Genomic DNA, 25,062 nt, shown 5'->3' with positions numbered 1-25,062 from the left:
CGTGCAAGTGTCGGTGGATCGCAGTCACACATAAGAGATACGTGCAAGTGTCGGTGGATGGCAGTCACACATAAGAGATACGTGCAAGTGTCGGTGGATTGCAGTCACACATAAGAGATACGTGCAAGTGTCGGTGGATGGCAGTCACACATAAGAGATACGTGCAAGTGTCGGTGGATCGCAGTCACACATAAGAGATACGTGCAAGTGTCGGTGGATCGCAGTCACACATAAGAGATACGTGCAAGTGTCGGTGGATGGCAGTCACACATAAGAGATACGTGCAAGTGTCGGTGGATCGCAGTCACACATAAGAGATACGTGCAAGTGTCGGTGGATGGCAGTCACACATAAGAGATACGTGCAAGTGTCGGTGGATGGCAGTCACACATAAGAGATACGTGCAAGTGTCGGTGGATGGCAGTCACACATAAGAGATACGTGCAAGTGTCGGTGGATGGCAGTCACACATAAGAGATACGTGCAAGTGTCGGTGGATCGCAGTCACACATAAGAGATACGTTCAAGTGTCGGTGGATCGCAGTCACACATAAGAGATACGTGCAAGTGTCGGTGGATGGCAGTCACACATAAGAGATACGTGCAAGTGTCGGTGGATGGCAGTCACACATAAGAGATACGTGCAAGTGTCGGTGGATGGCAGTCACACATAAGAGATACGTGCAAGTGTCGGTGGATCGCAGTCACACATAAGAGATACGTGGAGTCTCGGTGGATGGCAGTCACACATAAGAGATACGTGCAAGTGTCGGTGGATGGCAGTCACACATAAGAGATACGTGCAAGTGTCGGTGGATGGCAGTCACACATAAGAGATACGTGCAAGTGTCGGTGGATGGCAGTCACACATAAGAGATACGTGCAAGTGTCGGTGGATGGCAGTCACACATAAGAGATACGTGCAAGTGTCGGTGGATGGCAGTCACACATAAGAGATACGTGCAAGTGTCGGTGGATGGCAGTCACACATAAGAGATACGTGCAAGTGTCGGTGGATGGCAGTCACACATAAGAGATACGTGCAAGTGTCGGTGGATGGCAGTCACACATAAGAGATACGTGCAAGTGTCGGTGGATGGCAGTCACACATAAGAGATACGTGCAAGTGTCGGTGGATCGCAGTCACACATAAGAGATACGTGGAGTGTCGGTGGATGGCAGTCACACATAAGAGATACGTGCAAGTGTCGGTGGATGGCAGTCACACATAAGAGATACGTGCAAGTGTCGGTGGATGGCAGTCACACATAAGAGATACGTGCAAGTGTCGGTGGATGGTAGTCACACATAAGAGATACGTGCAAGTTGACACCTGTTCAATTAATGACATGGGCAAGTACAGCAAGCCCAAAACATTGGGGACGGCGTGGCGCCGTTGGCAGAGTGGCTGTGCCAGCAGCCTGAGGGTTCCTGGTTCGATACCCGGGCCTTGCATGGCAGCTCCCGCCATCAGTGTGTGAATCTGTGTATGAATGGGTGAATGTGGAAATAGTGTCAAAGCGCTTTGAGTAAAGCGCACCTAATGTACACATTATTTCTGGTTGTGCTTGCCGACCTCGAAGCAATTTTATTTGGTGCAATGATAAGTGTGACCGGTGGATGGCAGTCACACATAAGAGATACGTGCAAGTGTCGGTGGATCGCAGTCACACATAAGAGATACGTGCAAGTGTCGGTGGATGGCAGTCACACATAAGAGATACGTGCAAGTGTCGGCGGATGGCAGTCACACATAAGAGATACATGCAAGTGTCGGCGGATGGTAGTCACACATAAGAGATACGTGCAAGTTGACACCTGTTCAGTTAATGACATGGGCAAGTACAGCAAGCCCAAAACATTGGGGACGGCGTGGCGCGGTTGGCAGAGTGGCTGTGCCAGCAGCCTGAGGGTTCCTGGTTCGATCCCCGGGCCTTGCATGGGAGCTCCCGCCATCAGTGTGTGAATCTGTGTATGAATGGGTGAATGTGGAAATAGTGTCAAAGCGCTTTGAGTAAAGCGCTTTACCCCATAGCCCATTTGATGTTTCACTGAGAATATAGAAGTGAAGTGAATTATATTTATATAGCGCAACCATATATCACCCAACCATGCAAATTTTGCATTTCCTTTGGAAATCGAGGTCCCAGAGTCTGGAGGAAGACAGGAGAGGCATAGGATCCACGTTGCCTGAAGTCTAGTGTAAAGTTTCCACCATCAGTGATGGTTTGGGGTGCCATGTCATCTGCTGGTGTCGGTCCACTCTGTTTCCTGAGATCCAGGGTCAACGCAGCCGTCTACCAGCAAGTTTTAGAGCACTTCATGCTTCCTGCTGCTGACCTGCTCTATGGAGATGGAGATTTCAAGTTCCAACAGGACTTGGCGCCTGCACACAGCGCAAAATCTACCCGTGCCTGGTTTACGGACCATGGTATTTCTGTTCTAAATTGGCCCGCCAACTCCCCTGACCTTAGCCCCATAGAAAATCTGTGGGGTATTGTGAAAAGGAAGATGCAGAATGCCAGACCCAAAAACGCAGAAGAGTTGAAGGCCACTATCAGAGCAACCTGGGCTCTCATAACACCTGAGCAGTGCCAGAAACTCATCGACTCCATGCCACGCCGCATTAACGCAGTAATTGAGGCAAAAGGAGCTCCAACCAAGTATTGAGTATTGTACATGCTCATATTTTTCATTTTCATACTTTTCAGTTGGCCAACATTTCTAAAAATCCCTTTTTTGTATTAGCCTTAAGTAATATTCTAATTTTGTGACACACGGAATTTTGGATTTTCATTTGTTGCCACTTCAAATCATCAAAATTAAATGAAATAAACATTTGAATGCATCAGTCTGTGTGCAATGAATAAATATAATGTACAAGTTACACCTTTTGAATGCAATTACTGAAATAAATCAAGTTTTTCAAAATATTCTAATTTACTGGCTTTTACCTGTATATGATTTGCCTAATAATAACTGGGATTTATATAGCGCTTTTCTAAGTACCCAAAGTTGCTTTACATGTAGAACCCATCAATCATTCACACCTGGTGGTGGTAAGCTACTTTCATAGCCACAGCTGCCCTGGGGTAGACTGACGGAAGCGTGGCTGCAATTTGCGCCGACGGCCCCTCCGACCACCACCTGTCAATGCATCATTCAATTCACCGGTGTGAGTGGCACCGGGGGCAAAGGGTGAAGTGTCCCGCCCAAGGACACAACGGCAGTGGTTTTTTGGATGGTAAGAGGCGGGGAGCGAACCTGCAACCCTCAGGTTTCTGGCACGGTTGCTCTACCCACTACGCCATGGCGCCCCAAACCATCACCCAACCATGCAAATTTTGCATTTCCTTTGGAAATCGAGGTCCCAGAGTCTGGAGGAAGACAGGAGAGGCACAGGATCCACGTTGCCTGAAGTCTAGTGTAAAGTTTCCACCATCAGTGATGGTTTGGGGTGCCATGTCATCTGCTGGTGTCGGTCCACTCTGTTTCCTGAGATCCAGGGTCAACGCAGCCGTCTACCAGCAAGTTTTAGAGCACTTCATGCTTCCTGCTGCTGACCTGCTCTATGGAGATGGAGATTTCAAGTTCCAACAGGACTTGGCGCCTGCACACAGCGCAAAATCTACCCGTGCCTGGTTTACGGACCATGGTATTTCTGTTCTAAATTGGCCCGCCAACTCCCCTGACCTTAGCCCCATAGAAAATCTGTGGGGTATTGTGAAAAGGAAGATGCAGAATGCCAGACCCAAAAATGCAGAAGAGTTGAAGGCCACTATCAGAGCAACCTGGGCTCTCATAACACCTGAGCAGTGCCAGAAACTCATCGACTCCATGCCACGCCGCATTAACGCAGTAATTGAGGCAAAAGGAGCTCCAACCAAGTATTGAGTATTGTACATGCTCATATTTTTCATTTTCATACTTTTCAGTTGGCCAACATTTCTAAAAATCCCTTTTTGTATTAGCCTTAAGTAATATTCTAATTTTGTGACACACGGAATTTTGGATTTTCATTTGTTGCCACTTCAAATCATCAAAATTAAATGAAATAAACATTTGAATGCATCAGTCTGTGTGCAATGAATAAATATAATGTACAAGTTACACCTTTTGAATGCAATTACTGAAATAAATCAAGTTTTTCAAAAATATTCTAATTTACTGGCTTTTACCTGTATATGATTTTGCCTGAGAAGCTGGACGGGGACAAAAAAAAATACAAATAAAAACAGAAACTGAATGTTCATTGTTCTTTTACTTGTTTGTAAAGGTGTAAAGTCTTTCAAGTGAAACTGGCTTGTCTCGCCCTCTTGTAGTAAGGGCCTGTTATTGCTGTCTAATTATTTCATCCGTCACACAACATGCTGACACTTCTCTGATCGACTGTTACGGCTTCGACCCGGCACATGGCGGGGTCATTAAAGAAAAATACAATAATTTAGAAAAGTGTTATGGTGCGTGCCACACCTATGTAGTGGATGCTTGTATTTGTTTAGATGGCTCTTTGGCTGTCATGATGACATAGTTGTCTGCCTATTACAAGGGAGGGCCCTGGCCATTGTCAAGATGCACCTGTGGTCCAACAGGCTGGGCCAGTTGGAAAGAGGCACGTGGCATTGTAGATCTCTAAGGATGAATCATTCTGGATTTTATACCACGGGAGCAGCACCACGGGCGTCCCGGGTTCATAACTAACAAAATCTGCTTTTGTATTGGTTGGAAATGCACACAAACTTGGATGCTGTTCTCCTTCGCCTGCTCATCCTTCTTCTTCTTCTCGTCCCCCGCAGCACGTCCCCGCACCGAGGGAACTGCCGACCCATACGCTTTGAACCTCCTATGTTGGATTTTCACGAACAGTGAGTGACTATTCTTTCCCCCCGCCTCCCCCGACACACCCACGTAAGGCTGCCCCGTCATTTACAACTCGGCAATAATTAGAAATCGGCGGACTGTGCTCCAGGCACACATTCTGGACTTCAGCACCTCACGTCACCTTTACTCGCCTTATCACAGCGCATTCCAGTGTTTGACAGCAGGTACACGCCCCTGTAGTATGTGCCGCTTCCTTGTGGCCCGCGGAGGCAGAAACGGCAGCAAGGGAAGGAGTGGGGTGGTGTCCCGGCTGTCAACAAGCCTTCCTCCCCTGAACCGTTGACAGCAACAAAGCTGCACTTATCAGCTCTCGCTCTTCTAAACGCAACCTGCTCCCTACCCGGCCACTAGAGATGCGCGGATAGGCAATTTATCTCATCCGCAACCGCGTCAGAAAGTCGTCAACCATCCGCCATCCACCCGATGTAACGTTTGATCAGAACTGCATCCGCCCGCCATCCGCCCGTTGTTATATATCTAATATTAATTAAAAAAAAAAAAAAGGTGAAAACTACGCGAATTGCACCTTGTGCAGACAAGATTTTTCGATCGGACACGGAGGAATTAGCGATGTAAAAGACCACGTTGGGACAAAAAAACACAAGTCTAATGCCGTTGCTAGCGATACAAGTGGAAAACTTTCAACGTTTTTCGTCGCCCAAACAGATTCTTTGGATGTGATAAATGCCGAAGTTTTATTTACGGAGGCAATAATTGAGCATGGACTTCCAATCGCACTGGCTGATCACATGGGACAGTTAAATGTTTGTAATGCAACCTTTAAAAATCATTACGCGGTGATCGCGGTCCCAAAAATAAACTTTTCTTGCATGATAATGTCCAGAAAAATTCGCTTTATATTACTATAGAGTCCTTTTAACGAATGAGTTTGATGGTTTATCACAAACCTTAAATGAAAGAAGTCCTTTGTTCTCCTGCACCATGGCCTTGCTTCGTGTTTGGTGCGCAAGCTTTATAACCTCACTGAGGTTATAAAGCTTTTGCCTGTTAAAGAAAGGAGACTGATCCAATGCAGCACAGACTTTCGCGTGCCACGCTGTCACGACCCAGACGCACACCAGTGCGCAATCATATGGGAGCCGCGCTGAGCGCACCTCCAAGCGCGTCTCGCTGCCGGCGACGGCCGGGTATATGGGCCCGACGCTCCAGCGCCATCCATTTTCAGGGCTAGTTGATTCGGCAGGTGGGTTGTTAGACACTCCTTAGCGGGTTCCGACTTCCATGGCCACCGTCCTGCTCTCTATATCAACCAGGGTGAGCCCAAGTGGAAAACTTTCAACGTTTTTCGTCGCCCAAACAGATTCTTTGGATGTGATAAATGCCGAAGTTTTATTTACGGAGGCAATAATTGAGCATGGACTTCCAATTGCACTGGCTGATCACATGGGACAGTTAATAATGTAATGCAACCTTTAAAAATCATTACGCGGTGATCACGATCCCAAAAATAAACTTTTCTTGCATGATAATGTCCAGAAAAATTTGCTTTATATTACTATAGAGTCCTTTTAACGAATGAGTTTGATGGTTTATCACAAACCTTAAATGAAATTCCATGGCCACTGTCCTGCTCTCTATATCAACCAGGGTGAGCCCCACCCCTTTCGGGAGCGCACTGAGCGCGGAGTGACCCCTTTTACGCGCCCCCGGCAACAGGGGTGGCAAGCAGGTAAGCTGCGCGGGCGGAGCGCGCGGAGTGACCCATGTTACGAGCCCCCGGCCACGGGGGTGGCGGGCAGGTAAGCTGCTTACCTGCTGCGCGTGACGCCGGCCGCGTCGAAAGCGGACGAGGCGGGGTGTCGGTGCGGTGGGCGCGGTGGTGACCCTGGACGTGCGTCAGGCCCTTCTCGCGGATCGCCTCAGCTACGGCTCCCGGTGGGGCCCTCTCGGGGGAAGGGGCCTCGGTCCCGGACCCCGGCGAGGCGTCGGGGGCCTTCTCCGCTCCGTAAAAGTGTCCATCTCTTTTTTTTTTTTTCTTCTGTTGTGGCATATGCTGCAGGTGCTTGCTCGTTTTTCGTATGTGGGTAACAACATTTAACTATGTATATATATTTCCCAATTGGTTTAACTGCCACCCGCAAAAAAAAAAAAAAAAAAAAAAAAAAAAAAAATCTAATTAATCCGCCCGACCCGACCCGCGAGCGGATAAAATCTTATTTTTTTTAATTTCAGAAGAGAAATCGTCTAAAATGTAATACGTCAGAAAAAACTACTTTTTTTTTTTATTTATAAAAATGTGTAAAAAAATAAAATTAAAACAATTCCCAGTCCACAATCATCCACAACACGTTCTCATAGATTTCCATGTTATGATACATGTTCACATTATTTATTCAATCAATCAAACAATCTTTATTTATATAGCCCTAAATCACAAGTGTCTCAAAGGGCTGCACAAGCCACAACGACATCCTCGGTACAAAGCCCACATACGGGCAAGGAAAAACTCACCCCAGTGGGACGTCGATGTGAATGACTATGAGAAACCTTGGAGAGGACCGCATATGTGGGTAACCCCCCCCCTCTAGGGGAGACCGAAAGCAATGGATGTCGAGTGGGTCTGACATAATATTGTGAGAGTCCAGTCCATAGTGGATCCAACATAATAGTAAGAGTCCAGTCCATAGTGGGGCCAGCAGGACACCATCCCGAGCGGAGACGGGTCAGCAGCGCAGAGATGTTCCCAGCCGATGCACAGGCGAGCGGTCCACCCCGGGTCCCGACTCTGGACAGCCAGCACTTCATCCATGGCCACCGGACCTGTGCCCCCCCCCCCCCTCAAGGAAAAGGGGAGCAGAGGAGAAAAGAAAAGAAACGGCAGATCAACTGGTCTAACAGGGGGGCTATTTAAAGGCTAGAGTATACAAATGAGTTTTAAGATGGGACTTAAATGCTTCTACTGAGGTAGCATCTCTAATTGTTACCGGGAGGGCATTCCATAGTACTGGAGCCCCAATAGAAAACGCTCTATAGCCCGCAGACTTTTTTTGGGCTCTGGGAATCACTAATAAGCCGGAGTTCTTTGAACGCAGATTTCTTGCCGGGACATATGGTACAATGCAATCGACAAGATAGGACGGAGCTAGACCGTGTAGTATTTTATACGTAAGTAGTAAAACCTTAAAGTCACTTCTTAAGTGCACAGGAAGCCAGTGCAGGTGAGCCAGTATAGGTATATATATATGTATATACAGTATAGGCGTAATATGATCAAAGTTTCTTGTTCTTGTCAAAAGTCTAGCAGCCGCATTTTGTACCAACTGTAATTTTTTAATGCTAGACATAGGGAGACCCGAAAATAATACGTTACAGTAGTCGAGACGAGACGTAACGAACGCATGAATAATGATCTCAGCGTCGCTAGTGGATAAAATAGAACGAATTTTAGCGATATTACGGAGATGAAAGAAGGCCGTTTTAGTAACACTCTTAATGTGTGATTCAAAGGAGAGAGTTGGGTGGAAGATAATACCCAGATTCTTTACTGAGTCGCCTTGTGTAATTGTTTGGTTGTCAAATGTTAAGGTGGTATTATTAAATAAATGTCGGTGTTTAGCAGGACCGATAATCAGCATTTCCGTTTTCTTGGCGTTGAGTTGCAAGAAGTTAGCGGACATCCGTTGTTTAATTTCATTAAGACACGCCTCCAGCTGACTACAATCCGGCGTGTTGGTCAGCTTTAGGGGCATGTAGAGTTGGGTGTCATCAGCATAGCAATGAAAGCTAACACCGTATTTGCGTATGATGTCGCCTAGCGGCAGCATGTAAATACTAAAGAGTGCAGGGCCAAGAACCGAACCCTGAGGAACTCCGCACGTTACCTTAACATAGTCCGAGGTCACATTATTATGGGAGACGCATTGCATCCTGTCAGTAAGATAAGAGTTAAACCACGACAAAGCTAAGTCTGACATACCAATACGTGTTTTGATACGCTCTAATAAAATATTATGATCGACGGTATCGAAAGCAGCGCTAAGATCAAGAAGCAGCAACATAGATGACACATCAGAATCCATCGTTAGCAGTAGATCATTAGTCATTTTTGCGAGGGCTGACTGTATCTAAAAAAGATAAAAATATATTTTTATTTAAATGAAGATATGAAATAATCCTAAATGAAATACAATGACTTGGTTTATATTATTGTATATACTAGGGCAGGGGTCACCAACGCGGTGCCCGCGGTCACCAGGTAGCCCGTAAGGACCAGATGAGTCGCCCGCTGGCCTGTTCTAAAAATAGCTCAAAGAGCAGCACTTACCAGTGAGCTGCCTCTATTTTTTAAATTGTATTTATTTACTAGCAAGCTGGTCTCGCTTTGCTCGACATTTTTAATTCTAAAAGAGACAAAACTCAAATAGAATTTGAAAATCCAAGAAAATATTTGAAAGACTTGGTCTTCACTTGGAATAAGCGGTACAAAATGGATGGATGGATGGGTCTTCACTTGTTTAAATAAATTCATTTATTTTTTTACTTTGCTTCTTATTACTTTTAGAAATACAATTTTAGAGAAAAAATACAACCTTAAAAATTATTTTAGGATTTTTAAACAAATATACCTTTTTACCTTTTAAATTTCTTCTTCTTTCCTGACAATTTAAATCAATGTTCAAGTAATTTTTTTTTTTTTTTATTGTAAAGAATAATAAATATTTTAGCTTCTGTTTTTTCGACGAAGAATATTTGTGAAATATTTCTTCAAACTTACTATGATTAAAATTCAAAAAAATTATTCTGGCAAATCTAGAAAATCTGTAGAATCAAATTTAAATCTTATTTCAAAGTATTTTGAATTTCTTTTAAAATTTTTGCTCTGGAAAATCTAGAAGAAATACTGATTTGTCTTTGTTAGAAATATAGCTTGGTCCAATTTGTTAAATATTCTAACAAAGTGCAGATTGGATTTCAACCAATTTAAAACATGTCATCAAAATTCTAAAATGTATCTTAATCAGGAAAAATTACTAATGATGTTCCATAAATTATTTTTGTAATTTTTTCAAAAAGATTCAAATTAGCTAGTTTTTCTCTTCTTTTTTCGGTTGAATTTTGAATTTTAAAGAGTCGAAATTGAAGATAAACTATGTTTCAAAATTTTATTAGAATTTTTTTCGTGTTTTCTCCTCTTTTAAACCGTTGAATTAAGTGTTTTTTTCATCATTTATTCTCTACAAAAAACCTTCTGTAAAAGGAAAAAAAAATGTACGACTGAATGACAGACAGAAATACCCATTTTTTATATATATAAATTTATTTATTTAGCTATTCTTGTTTAAATCACACTTACGTGTAACTTACAAATGACAATATATTTATTTATTTAAGTGTGTATCAAACTGGTAGCCCTTGGCATTAATCAGTACCCAAGAAGTAGTTTTTGGTTTCAAAAAGGTTGGTGACCCCTGTACTAGGGCATCAAATCAGTGTCAGTTGAGTCGGTCCATAGGTTGCCTGTAGGGATTTTTAATGTCCAGCAGATGTCAGTATTTAGTGACACAGTATCGACACAGTATCAATACAGTTTTGCAATGTGTCGAAACGCTTCATGACGCCTCATCAACCCATCACTAGTCAACAGTCTGCTGACTTTTTGAATCCATCACAGATTTACAAACCCCAAAAGCAGTGAAGTTGCATACCTGCCAACTACTCCGGTTTTCCCGTAATTAGTACGGTTTTCATCAACCTATTCCGGGTTACGGTTGCAGCGATAAAAAATACGGTTTTTCATTAATTAAAAAAAAACCATTTTTTTAAAAATGCGCGAGGCTATTTATAGCACCGCTGCCAAGCACGAGGCACCTGTTGCCATTGTTTCCAAACGAGCGAACGATCATGGAATCAGCCGGAGAAAAATTGCAAACGAGTCTTAAACCGAAAAGAAAACTGCAGTCATTCCGTGAAGAATATTCAAAAGCCTATCCGGGAATAATTATCCGTTCCAAAAAGGGTGAAAACTACACGAATTGCACCTTGTGCAGACAAGATTTTTCGATCGGACACGGAGGAATTAGCGATGTAAAAGACCACGTTGGGACAAAAAAAACACAAGTCTAATGCCGTTGCTAGCGATACAAGTGGAAAACTTTGGATTTTAGCCACAAAAAGGTAATGACACCAATGTTGTCTATTGGAATTGTTTAGTACTGTTAAAAGTGTTAATACTATTTATGCTTTCAAGTCCAAGTTGAAGAAATCTTGTTAAATGTTGACAGCATAACTACCAAAATACAGAAGTATGTCCTTAATATTTTTGCAGTGCTATTTCTGTTGAAAAGTTCAAATGATTACATTAGAGATGTGATGTGCCACTTTTCAAGTGTCTGATGGCTTCAATTAATTTTCATTAATTTTTCATATTTTGAATTCTTTTGAAAGGCTTACAAAAAAACTACATTTGAATTGTAATTCCATGCTATTGACAGGACTATTAATTTGAATGAAGTTAGCTTACCATGTTTACAGTATGATAATTGTGATAGAAATGTGAATTTTAGGCACAGAATATTTTTTACAATTGAACAAGGCAGTAGATTATACAAGCTTGGACAGAAAGTTAATAATGACACCAATTTTTTTTTTAATGGAATTGTTTAGTACTGTTTTACCATTTGTTTACTGTAAAAAGTGTTTATACTTTCAATGAACAAATTGAAGTCTTGTGAAAGGTTGACAGGATAACTGGCATTAACTGTCAAAATAATTTCAAACTATTGAAGTTAGCTTACAGAATAAACATGTCAATCAACCCATATGATTTTTGCTGTAATATTTTTGTTTTGAAAAGTCACTGTGACTGATAGAAAAGTGATGGTTTTAGCAACATTTTAACCTGTCTGAATGCTAATAATCATTTTGCGTCGGGGGGGGCGAAGCTGAACCCCCCTCCAGGACTTTGTCCTGGACCTACCAGGGCCTGCAGACCTGGCTACTAGGTTTTTCTGATTTCAAAAGTTGGCAGGTATGTAAGTCGCAGTTTTTTCCATAGTTTGGCCGGGGGTGCCACTTATACTCAGGAGCGACTTATGTGTGAAATGATGAACACATTAGCGTAAAATATCAAATAATATTATTGATCTCATTCACGTAAGAGACTAGGTCAGGGGTCGGCAACCTTTACCAGTCAAAGAGCCATTTTGACCAGTTTCGCAAATTATAGAAAAAAATGGGAGCCGCAAAATTTTTTTGAAATTTTCAATGAAATAACACTGCATACAAAGTTGTTTTTTTTGCTTTGTGCTATGTATAAACCAGGCGTCTCAGACACGCTGCCCACACCTTTATATGGAATTTGAAAGCTGGTGCGGCACGCGGGTTTTAAATGAACGGCGCTTGTCAGCGTCATGCGTTCCGTGATGGTACAGCATATAGCACCCACTACAACCAGCGTGCCTGATCAGTCACACGTTGTATGGTGTTTCCGCTTGCTCACGTCGGTGACAGCAAGGCATACACAGGTTACACTGACGGTGGCGGTATAAAAAAACTTTAACACTCTTACTAATAATGCGCCACACTGTGAACCCACACCAAACAAGAATGACAAACACATTTCGGGAGAACATCTGCACCGTAACACAACATAAACACAACAGGACAAATACCCAGAATCCCATGCAGCCCTAACTCTTCCGGGATACATTAAACACCCCCGCTACCAAACCCCGCCCACCTCAACCGACGCACAGAGGGGGGGTTGATGTGTGAGGGAGCAGGGTTGGGGTTTGGTGGTAGCAGGGGTGTATAATGTAGCCCGGAAGAGTCAGGGCTGCATGGGATTCTGGGTGTTTGTTCTGTTGTGTTTATGTTGTGTTAAGGTGCAGATGTTCTCCCGAAATGTGTTTGCCATTCTTGTTTGGTTTTGGTTCAAAGTGTGGCGCATTATTAGTAGGAGTGTTAAAGTTGTTTTATATGGCCACCGTCAGTGTAACCTGTGTGGCTGTTGATCAAGTATGCCTTGCTGTCACATGCGTGTGCAAGCAGAAGATGTATATTGTATAACAAGTGTTGGGCTGGCACGCTGTTAATACAGATTGTAATGAGCGCCAAACGTTGTACCATCATGGCACGCCCTTATTATAGCTGTAAGGGTGAAAATCGGTGAATATTAATCCCGGGAGTTTTCTGCGAGAGGCACTGAAATCCGGAAGTCTCACGGGAAAATTGGGGGGTTCAGCAAGTAAGCTGCTGAGCCGCATCAGAGTGATCAAAGAGCCGCATGCGGCTCGCCGACCCCTGGACTAGACGTATAAGATTTCATGAGATTTAGCGATTAGGAGTGACAGATTGTTTGGTAAACGTATAGCATGTTCTATATGTTATAGTTATTTGAATGACTCTTACCATAATATGTTACGTTAACATACCAGTTGGTTATTTATGCCTCATATAACGTACACTTATTCAGCCTGTTGTTCACTATTCTTTATTTAGTTTAAATTGCCTTTCAAATGGCTATTCTTGCTGTTGGCTTTTAGCAAATACATTTCCCCAAAAAATGCGACTTATACTCCGGAAAATACGGTAGTTTCTTATTGCGATATTTAGGTTTCGCGCATTTCTAGGGGTAATGGAAACGCAGCTAATAAAGCATCTAAAGCAGGCCTGGGCAATTATTTGACTCGGGGGGGCCAAATTTAGAGAAGAAAATGTGTCTGGGGGCCGGTATGTCTATTTTTAGGAACACTAATACAAAACCTCACAAAAAATGTCTGATTGAATGCTAAAAACGTTATGACTGACTGCCTTAAACGGAATGGAATTTTATATTTTTTTTTACTGAATGAGACACCCGGAATGTACCGTATTTTCCGCACCATAAGCCGCCCTGGGTTATAAGCCGCGCCTTCAATGAACGGCATATTTCAAAACTTTGTCCACCTATAAGCCGCCCCGTGTTATAAGCCGCATCTAACTGCGCTAAAGGAATGTCAAAAAAACAGTCAGATAGGTCAGTCAAACTTTAATAATATATTAAAAACCAGCGTGATGTGGGCGCGCATGGAGTCGTATATCAACATGGACGGAGCTGCGTGAAAAAAGCCACCCGGCCTCTTCGCGTAAACTTAAACTTACCTTAACCACTCGCTCATCTTTTCTTCATCCATCCATCCCTTCGAGTTAGCTTTTATGATGACGCCGGCTGGAAAGGTCTCTTTTGGCAAGGTCTTCCTTTTGAATATCACCATGGGTGGAAGTTTCTGGCCATTAGCATGGCAAGCTAGAACCAGTGAAGGATGACTTCTCATTCCCTGTGGTGCGAATATTCACCGTACGTGCTCCCGTTGTATCCACAGTGCGGTTCACAGGAATATCAAAAGTCAGTGGAACCTCGTCCATGTTGATAATGTTCTCTGGCCGGATCTTTTTTTCAGCTGTCTTGTTTTTACAATATGCACGGAAAGTAGCCAGCTTTTCTTGAAAGTCTTTAGGCAGTTGCTGTGAAATAGTAGTCCGTGTGCGGATGGAGAGATTGCGTCTTTTCATGAACCGGAAACCTGTCGCTTAGTAGGAGCCATTTTGTGGTCTTTACAGATGTAAACACACAAAGGAAATGAAACGTAATATCCGCGCGCTTCTTCTTCTTCTACGCGGGCGGGTGGTTGCTTACAGTAGAAGAAGAAGCGCTTCCTCTTCTATGGGGGCGGGTGCTTACCTTGGCGGTTGCTTGCGTAGAAGAAGAAGCACTTCCTCTTCTACGGGGAAAAAAGATGGCGGCTGTTTACCGTAGTTGCGAGACCGAAACTTTATGAAAATGAATCTTAATATTAATCCATATATAAAGCGCACCGGGTTATAAGCCGCACTGTCAGCTTTTGAGTAAATTTGTGGTTTTTAGGTGCGGCTAATAGTGCGGAAAATACGGTACATGAAAATAAAGAATGTGGGATTTACAATATAACTATGAAGGATAAAACACTGAATATTGACAACATATGAACGTCACACCCCCTCTCCATCCACATATTTTACAATCAAGCGAAACGCAACAAACAGTGAAATATGAACGCATAGGGTAAAAAACAAACCCACCTACAGTCTTGATATATGTGATATATCACTAAGCTTTAGATCTTTGTTGTAAAAATCTCCTTCCGTGTCTGTCCCTGACCCCCTGGAAACACTCTGTGGAAACGCTCCCCACCCACACTGCTTGGTGCCTCGTCTGAGCTGCTGTGACTAGATTACTATAGTAACTAATTAGATGACCAAAAGTGCAGATTCCAACTATTGAAATACTTAGTATAGTTCAAGACTTATGGTAATTTGAAAACATCACTGCACATCATAATGGCAGCTACAGTTTCCATTTTAAAGATCTAAAAAAATTATTTGGGAATTTTCCGGCTGGCCAGATTGAAAAGCTTAACGGGCCTTAATTTGCCCTGGTCTGATCTAAAGATTCCCCAGAGAGTGTGAGAAAAGGCGTTTATGGGACAACAGTTGAATTTAGTTGAACCACTCCTTTAAAATGATAAAACCATTTGCTAAATTTATTGCCCGACATGAAATGTACGACTTGACCATATACTGTCGATTATTTGCCCAATTTATTGCACCATATGATATTTTATGACTTGACTGTATAGATGACGTCTTGGTTGACAAGACTCTGCAACATCGCGTGGACATCGGGGGCGGTACCTCTGGATTGGCAGACCGGGGTGGTGGTTCCTCTCTTTAAGAAGGGGAACCGGAGGGTGTGTTCTAACTATCGTGGGATCACACTCCTCAGCCTTCCCGGTAAGGTCTATTCAGGTGTACTGGAGAGGAGGCTACGCCGGATAGTCCAACCTCGGATTCAGGAGGAACAGTGGTTTTAGTCCTGGTCGTGGAACTGTGGACCAGCTCTATACTCTCGGCAGGGTCCTTGAGGGTGCATGGGAGTTTGCCCAACCAGTCTACATGTGCTTTGTGGACTTGGAGAAGGCATTTGACCGTGTCCCTCGGGAGGTCCTGTGGGGAGTGCTCAGAGAGTATGGGGTATTGGACTTTCTGATTGTGGCTGTCCGCTCCCTGTACGATCAGTGTCAGAGCTTGGTCCGCATTGCCGGTAGTAAGTCGGACACGTTTCCAGTGAGGGTTGGACTCCGCCAAAGCTGCCCTTTGTCACCGATACTGTTCATAACTTTTATGGACAGAATTTCTAGGCGCAGTCAAGGCGTTGAGGGGATCCGGTTAGGTGGCTGCAGGATTAGGTCTCTGCTTTTTGCGGATGATGTGGTCCTGATGGCTTCATCTGGCCAGGATCTTCAGCTCTCACTGGATCGGTTCGCAGCCGAGTGTGAAGCGACTGGGATGAGAATCAGCACCTCCAAGTCCGAGACCATGGTTCTCGCCCGGAAAAGGGTGGAGTGCCATCTCCGGGTTGGGGAGGAGACCCTGCCCCAAGTGGAGGAGTTCAAGTACCTCTGAGTCTTGTTCACGAGTGAGGGAAAAGTGGATCGTGAGATGGACAGGCGGATCGGTGCGGCGTCTTCAGTAATGCGGACGCTGTATCGATCCGTTGTGGTGAAGAAGGAGCTGAGCCGGAAGGCAAAGCTCTCAATTTACCGGTCGATCTACGTTCCCATCCTCACCTATGGTCATGAGCTTTGGGTTATGACCAAAAGGACAAGATCACGGGTACAAGCGGCCGAAATGAGTTTCCTCCGCCGGGTGGCGGGGCTCTCCCTTAGAGATAGGGTGAGAAGCTCTGCCATCCGGGGGGAGCTCAAAGTAAAGCCGCTGCTCCTCCACATCGAGAGGAGCCAGATGAGGTGGTTCGGGCATCTGGTCAGGATGCCACCCGAACGCCTCCCTAGGGAGGTGTTTAGGGCACGTCCGACCGGTAGGAGGCCGCGGGGAAGACCCAGGACACGTTGGGAAGACTATGTCTCCCGGCTGGCCTGGGAACGCCTCGGGGTCCCACAGGAAGAGCTGGACGAAGTGGCTGGGGAGAGGGAAGTCTGGGCTTCCCTGCTTAGGCTGCTGCCCCCGCGACCCGACCTCGGATAAGCGGAAGATGGATGGATGGATGGATGGATGGCACTCCTTAAAATGATAAAACCATTTGCTAAATTTATTGCCCGACATGAAATGTACGACTTGACCATATACTGTCGATTATTTGCCCAATTTATTGCACCATATGATATTTTATGACTTGACTGTATAGATGATTTTCTTAATTTATTGCACGACATGACATTTTACGACCTGAACAAACCTGTTGACTCACTTTCAGCCGTCGTATTACTACCGCACTAGGAAAAATGCAGTTATTTTTGCTTGTAATGAGCAAAACAAATCAAAATTGTCCTGGTAAAATTTCTGAAATAAGACATATTTAAGCTTTAAAAACTTAAAAGCGATCTTAAAATGAGCAATTAAAACTTACTACTCGGGAGATTTTGACTTGTATTAAGTTTATTTCGAGATTTTGACTAGGATTTAGAAATATACAGGTAAAAGCCAATAAATTAGAATATTTTGAAAAACTTGATTTATTTCAGTAATTGCATTCAAAAGGTGTAACTTGTACATTATATTTATTCATTGCACACAGACTGATGCATTCAAATGTTTATTTCATTTAATTTTGATGATTTGAAGTGGCAACAAATGAAAATCCAAAATTCCGTGTGTCACAAAATTAGAATATTACTTAAGGCTAATACAAAAAAGGGATTTTTAGAAATGTTGGCCAACTGAAAAGTATGAAAATGAAAAATATGAGCATGTACAATACTCAATACTTGGTTGGAGCTCCTTTTGCCTCAATTACTGCGTTAATGCGGCGTGGCATGGAGTCGATGAGTTTCTGGCACTGCTCAGGTGTTATGAGAGCCCAGGTTGCTCTGATAGTGGCCTTCAACTCTTCTGCGTTTTTGGGTCTGGCATTCTGCATCTTCCTTTTCACAATACCCCACAGATTTTCTATGGGGCTAAGGTCAGGGGAGTTGGCGGGCCAATTTAGAACAGAAATACCATGGTCCGTAAACCAGGCACGGGTAGATTTTGCGCTGTGTGCAGGCGCCAAGTCCTGTTGGAACTTGAAATCTCCATCTCCATAGAGCAGGTCAGCAGCAGGAAGCATGAAGTGCTCTAAAACTTGCTGGTAGACGGCTGCGTTGACCCTGGATCTCAGGAAACAGAGTGGACCGACACCAGCAGATGACATGGCACCCCAAACCATCACCCAACCATGCAAATTTTGCATTTCCTTTGGAAATCGAGGTCCAAGAGTCTGGAGGAAGACAGGAGAGGCACAGGATCCACGTTGCCTGAAGTCTAGTGTAAAGTTTCCACCATCAGTGATGGTTTGGGGTGCCATGTCATCTGCTGGTGTCGGTCCACTCTGTTTCCTGAGATCCAGGGTCAACGCAGCCGTCTACCAGCAAGTTTTAGAGCACTTCATGCTTCCTGCTGCTGACCTGCTCTATGGAGATGGAGATTTCAAGTTCCAACAGGACTTGGCGCCTGCACACAGCGCGAAATCTACCCGTGCCTGGTTTACGGACCATGGTATTTCTGTTCTAAATTGGCCCGCCAACTCCCCTGACCTTAGCCCCATAGAAAATCTGTGGGGTATTGTGAAAAGGAAGATGCAGAATGCCAGACCCAAAAACGCAGAAGAGTTGAAGGCCACTATCAGAGCAACCTGGGCTCTCATAACACCTGAGCAGTGCCAGAAACTCATCGACTCCATGCCACGCCGCATTAACGCAGTAATTGAGGCAAAAGGAGCTCCAACCAAGTATTGAGTATTGTACATGCTCATATTTTTCATTTTCATACTTTTCAGTTGGCCAACATTTCTAAAAATCCCTTTTTTGTATTAGCTTTAAGTAATATTCTAATTTTGTGACACACGGAATTTTGGATTTTCATTTGTTGCCACTTCAAATCATCAAAATTAAATGAAATAAACATTTGAATGCATCAGTCTGTGTGCAATGAATAAATATAATGTACAAGTTACACCTTTTGAATGCAATTACTGAAATAAATCAAGTTTTTCAAAATATTCTAATTTATTGGCTTTTACCTGTATATACTCGGTTGTGAGTTTTTCCAGTCTTCTTTTTTTATACAAAAGTGTCTCATTGTTGTTTACAGTTTGCTGCTTCTAATCTGTTTCTGTCCTTCTTTGACAGGCCTGTGGGGATGCCAAAAATGGATAAAGTTTATTTACATAATCCTAGCTCAGAAGAAATTAGTTTGTTATCAATATCAGCAACGACTGCACATTTTCACGCCTCCTTTTTCCAGAACAGGGTGAGTATGTGTTCCTTCTGGTTGGGATTTAATTCTCTTATCATTTCAAACAACGGCATTTGCTTCTGTATCTTTGACTTTGAACTAGTGCAGGGGTCGGCAACCCGCGGCTCTAGAGCCGCTTTAGCGCCGCCCTAGTGGCTCTCTGGAGCTTTTTAAAAAATGTATGAAAAATGGAAAAAGATGAGGGGAAAAAAATCTATTTTTTGTTTTAATATGGTTTCTGTAGGAGGACAAACATCACACACGCATCCCTAATTGTTATAAAGCACACTGTTTATATTAAACATGCTTCACTGATTCGAGTATTTGGCGAGCGCCGTTTTGTCCTACTCATTTTGGCGGTCCTTGAACTCACCGTAGTTTGTTTACATGTATAAGTTTCTCCGACTTTCTAGGATGTGTTTTATGCCACTTCTTTTTCTGTCTCATTTTGTCCACCAAACTTTTAACGTTGTGCATGAAAGGTGAGTTTTGTTGATGTTATTGACTTGTTGGAGTGCTAATCAGACATATTTGGTCACTGCATGACTGCAAGCTAATCGATGCTAACATGCTATTTAGGCTAGCTCTATGTACATATTGCATCATTATGCCTCATTTGTAGCTATATTTGAGGTCATTTAGTTTCCTTTAAGTCCTCTTAATTCAATTTATATCTCATGACACACTATCTGTATGTAATATGGCTTTTCATTTTTTGCGGCTCCAGACAGATTTGTTTTTGTGTTTTTGGTCCAATATGGCTCTTTCAACATTTTGGGTTGCCGACCCCTGAACTAGTGCCATCAAATGATTGAAATATTTCATTACAATGAATTGATTTTTTTTTTTATCAGTAGTTAACTCACAATTTGAATAATCAGTTATTTTAAATGTGATTTTTGGTTCTCAAACTTTTTTTCCCCAAGTACCACCTCAGAAAGCACTTGCAAAGATTGTAATAAATCCATTAGAAGAAGACAGCCTGCCATTGCCTTAAAGTTGGACACACACATCTATCTATACCTTTGGCCATTCTGAGCCAGTCATTTCCAGGAGTTATCTGAGAAGCCTCCATTTTACTAATGATTTCTAAGTTGTAAAAATGTGTAGAATAAATTACATTTCCATACTTGCCAACCCTCCCGGATTTTCCGGGAGACTCCCGAAATTCAGCGCCTCTCCCGAAAACCTCCCGGGACAAATTTTCTCCTGAAAATCTCCCGAAATTCAGGCGGACTCAGGTCCTCATGGGTTTATTGTTAGGCAGTTTCATTAACGTCCTCCCAGCGCGGCAACAACACACAACAACAGCAGTCACGTTTTTGTATACCGTAAAGCAGTTTGTCTGCCGTAAACAGCAATGTTGTGACACTCTTAAACAGGACAATACTGCCATCTAGTGCATTTGATGAAAGCACTTTTGTGCGTGCCACACAGCAATGCATCATCAGAGAGGGTGTTCAGCATGGTTAGAAAAATAGTGACAGAGAATAGAACAAGGATGGACAATTCAACCCTTAACTCAACAATGAGTAGATGAGCGTTATGTGTGTGTATATGTGTAAATAAATGAACACTGAAATTCAAGTATTTATTTTATATATATATATATATATATATATATATTAGAGATGCGCGGTTTGCGGGCACAACCGCAGAGTCCGCGGATTATCCGCGGATCGGGCGGATGAAATTTAAAAAAATTAGATTTTATCCGCGGGTCGGGTCGAGCGGTTGAAATAAAAAAAAATTAGATTTTAAATAGATTCAGGCGGGTGGCAGTTAAACCAATTCGGAAATATATATACATAGTTAAATGTTGTTACCCACATACGAAAAACGAGCAGGCACCTGCTGCATATGCCACAACAGAAGAAGAAAAAAAAGAAGAGATGGACACTTTTACGGAGCGGAGAAGGGACGCCTCGCCGGGGTCCGGGACCGAGGCCCCTTCCCCCGAGAGGGCCCCACCGGGAGCCGTAGCTGAGGCGATCCGCGAGAAGGGCCCGACGCACGTCCAGGGTCACCACCGCGCCCACCGGCGCCGGCCGCGGCGAGGCGTCCCTTCTCCGCTCCGTAAAAGTGTCCATTTCTTTTTTCTTTTTTTTTTCTGTTGTGGCATATGCAGCATATGCCCGCCACCCCCGTGGCCGGGGGCTCGTAACAGGGGTCACTCCGCGCGCTCCGCCCGCGCAGCTTACCTGCCCGCCACCCCTGTTGCCGGGGGCGTGTAACAAGGGTCACTCCGCGCGCAGTGCGCTCACGAAAGGGGTGGGGCTCACCCTGGTTGATATAGACAGCAGGACGGTGACCATGGAAGTCGGAACCCGCTAAGGAGTGTGTAACAACCCACCTGCCGAATCAACTAGCCCTGAAAATGGATGGCGCTGGAGCGTCGGGCCCATACCCGGCCGTCGCCGGCAGCGAGATGCGCTTGGAGGTGCGCTCAGCGCGGCTCCCATATGATTGCGCACTGGTGTGCGTCTGGGCCGTGACAGCGTGGCACGCGAATGTCTGTGCTGCATTGGATCAGTCTCCTTTCTTTAACAGGCAAAAGCTTTATAACCTCACTAATGCCTTGCATCGTCTATATTAGATATATAACAACGGGCGGGTGCGGTTCTGATTAAATGTTAGATCGGGTGGATGGCGGATGGTTGACGACTTTCTGATGCGGTTGCGGATGAAATAATTGCCTATCCGCGCATCTCTAATATATATATATATATATATATATAATAAAATAAATATATATATATATATATATGTGTGTATATATATATATATATATATATATATATATATATATATATATATATATATATAGCTAGAATTCACTGAACGTCAAGTATTTCTTATATATATATATATATATAGATGGCTAGATATATATATATGAAATACTTGACTTGGTGAATTCTAGCTGTAAATATACTCCTCCCTTTTAGCCACGCTCCCAGCCCCCACCTCCTGAAATCGGAGGTCTCAAGGCTGGCAAGTATGCATTTCTGTCAACAAAGATTTGAGTCAGCCTGCGACACATCAATCAATCAAAGTTTACTTATATAGCCCTTAATCACAAATGTCTGAAAGAGCTGACATAGGCATTTTGATAGTAGGCTCATATAGACACTTACATCATGTGTTGCTTATATAAGGCTTTTAATTTTCTGCGGCTCCAGACCGATACATAGATAAAATGTGACTGATTTCTTTGCGTTCTTTGTAGTTCGTGGCAGTTTTAACTTTTCAAGCAAGCCAAGCGCCTCCGCCTGACCTACAAATCCTGCAGGCGCGGTTGCACCACACACAACTCACATGTGAAGAAGCCTTCTGATGGCTCAGGGAGTTAATTGCATTTCGAAAATGTAGGAGGGTTGTCGGAACAAAGTGTCACTTTGTAAAATACTTTGTTGTGGAAGAATGTGCATAGTGTGAGTTTGGGAAGAGGTTGATTACAATTGTAGCTCCACGCTTGACTATGTGTTACATTTTGTTTTAACAACACAGAGTACATCTCAGTAGATATTGCTTACTACTCTAAAAGGAGTATGGGGTATGTCATTCTCACAATTCAGTATCTACCTCACTATTTGGTTCATTTTGCATACAATAAAGGAACAAAATGTAAAACATAAAACTGCTTTTTAACAAACTGTACAGTGGACACAAACAGGCAATTTGTCTCTAACTATAGCATAATGCATACCTGCCAACTACTCCGGTTTTCCCGTAATTAGTACGGTTTTCATCAACCTATTCCGGGTTACGGTTGCAGTGATAAAAAATACGGTTTTTCATTAATTAAAAAAAATAATTTTTTTTAAAGTTTTATTCACGAAATCGCGTAACAACAATGACAATCGACACTGCTTCCCGTAACTTCCTATCGAGCCATTCCGAATGCCATGCGCGAGGCACCTGTTGCCATTGTTTCCAAACGAGCGAACGATCATGGAATCAGCCGGAGAAAAATCGCAAACGAGTCTTAAACCGAAAAGAAAACTGCAGTCATTCCGTGAAGAATATTCAAAAGCCTATCCGGGAATAATTATCCGTTCCAAAAAAGGGTGAAAACTACGCGAATTGCACCTTGTGCAGACAAGATTTGTCGATCGGACACGGAGGAATTAGCGATGTAAAAGACCACGTTGGGACAAAAAAACACAAGTCTAATGCCGTTGCTAGCGATACAAGTGGAAAACTTTCAACGTTTTTCGGATTTTAGCCACAAAAAGGTAATGACACCAATGTTATCTATTGGAATTGTTTAGTACCGTATTTTCCGCACCATAAGGCGCCCTGGGTTATAAGCCGCGCCTTCAATGAACGGCATATTTCAAAACTTTGTCCACCTATAAGCCGCCCCGTGTTGTAAGCCGCATCTAACTGCGCTAAAGGAATGTCAAAAAAACAGTCAGATAGGTCAGTCAAACTTTAATAATATATTAAAAACCAGCGTGATGTGGGCGCGCATGGAGTCGTATATCAACATGGACGGAGCTGCGTGAAAAAAGCCACACGGCCTCTTCGCGTAAACTTAAACTTACCTTAACCACTCGCTCATCTTTTCTTCATCCATCCCTTCGAGTTAGCTTTTATGATGACGCCGGCTGGAAAGGTCTCTTTTGGCAAGGTCTTCCTTTTGAATATCACCATGGGTGGAAGTTTCTGGCCATTAGCATGGCAAGCTAGAACCACAGTGAAGGATGACTTCTCATTCCCTGTGGTGCGAATATTCACCGTACGTGCTCCCGTTGTATCCACAGTGCGGTTCACAGGAATATCAAAAGTCAGTGGAACCTCGTCCATGTTGATAATGTTCTCTGGCCGGATCTTTTTTTCAGCTATCTTGTTTTTACAATATGCACGGAAAGTAGCCAGCTTTTCTTGAAAGTCTTTAGGCAGTTGCTGTGAAATAGTAATCCGTGTGCGGATGGAGAGATTGCGTCTTTTCATGAACCGGATCCCTGTCGCTTAGTAGGAGCCATTTTGTGGTCTTTACAGATGTAAACACACAAAGGAAATGAAACGTACGGTAATATCCGCGCGCTTTTTCTGCTTCTACGCGGGCGGGTGGTTGCTTACAGTAGAAGAATAAGCGCTTCCTGTTCTATGGGGGCGGGTGCTTACCTTGGCGGTTGCTTGCGTAGAAGAAGAAGCACTTCCTCTTCTACGGGGAAAAAAGATGGCGGCTGTTTACCGTAGTTGCGAGACCGAAACTTTATGAAAATGAATCTTAATATTAATCCATATATAAAGCGCACCGGGTTAAAAGCCGCACTGTCAGCTTTTGAGTAAATTTGTGGTTTTTAGGTGCGGCTAATAGTGCGGAAAATACGGTACTGTTATACTGTTAAAAGTGTTTATACTATTTATGCTTTCAAGTCCAAGTTGAAGAAATCTTGTTAAATGTTGACAGCATAACTACCAAAATACAGAAGTATGTCTTTAATATTTTTGCAGTGCTATTTCTGTTGAAAAGTTCAAATGATGACATTAGAGATGTGATGTGCCACTTTTCAAGTGTCTGATGGCTTAAATTAATTTTCATTCATTTTTCATATTTTGAATTCTTTTGAAAGGCTTACAAAAAAACTACATTTGAATTGTAATTCCATGCCATTGACAGGACTATTAATTTTAATGAAGTTAGCTTACCATGTTTACAGTATGATAATTGTGATAGAAATGTGAATTTTAGGCACAGAATATTTTTTACAATTGAACAAGGCAGTAGATTATACAAGCTTGGACAGAAAGTTAATAATGACACCAATTTTTTTTTTAATGGAATTGTTTAGTACTGTTTTACCATTTGTTTACTGTAAAAAGTGTTTATACTGTTTATACTTTCATTTAACAAATTGAAGTCTTGTGAAAGGTTGACAGGATAACTGGCATTAACTG

The 25,062-nt window shown here is 43.1% G+C and overlaps 1 protein-coding gene across 2 annotated transcripts in view; it reads left to right on the top strand.

The window, feature by feature from the left end:
• tmem131 (transmembrane protein 131) overlaps positions 1–25,062 on the top strand; it is a 180,020-nt gene that overhangs the window by 62,636 nt on the left and 92,322 nt on the right. For both annotated transcript variants that reach the window (XM_061978418.2, XM_061978417.2), the window contains exons 4-5: positions 4,797–4,865; positions 19,047–19,167. In XM_061978418.2, coding sequence (XP_061834402.2) covers positions 4,797–4,865; positions 19,047–19,167 — 190 coding nt within the window. The remainder of the gene's footprint in view (positions 1–4,796; positions 4,866–19,046; positions 19,168–25,062) is intronic.

Source organism: Nerophis lumbriciformis, linkage group LG18 (assembly GCF_033978685.3).
Source record: "Nerophis lumbriciformis linkage group LG18, RoL_Nlum_v2.1, whole genome shotgun sequence".
Lineage (NCBI taxonomy): Eukaryota > Metazoa > Chordata > Actinopteri > Syngnathiformes > Syngnathidae > Nerophis > Nerophis lumbriciformis.
Note: the sequence above shows the minus strand (reverse complement) of the source record. Positions and strands in the feature narration are given on the sequence as shown.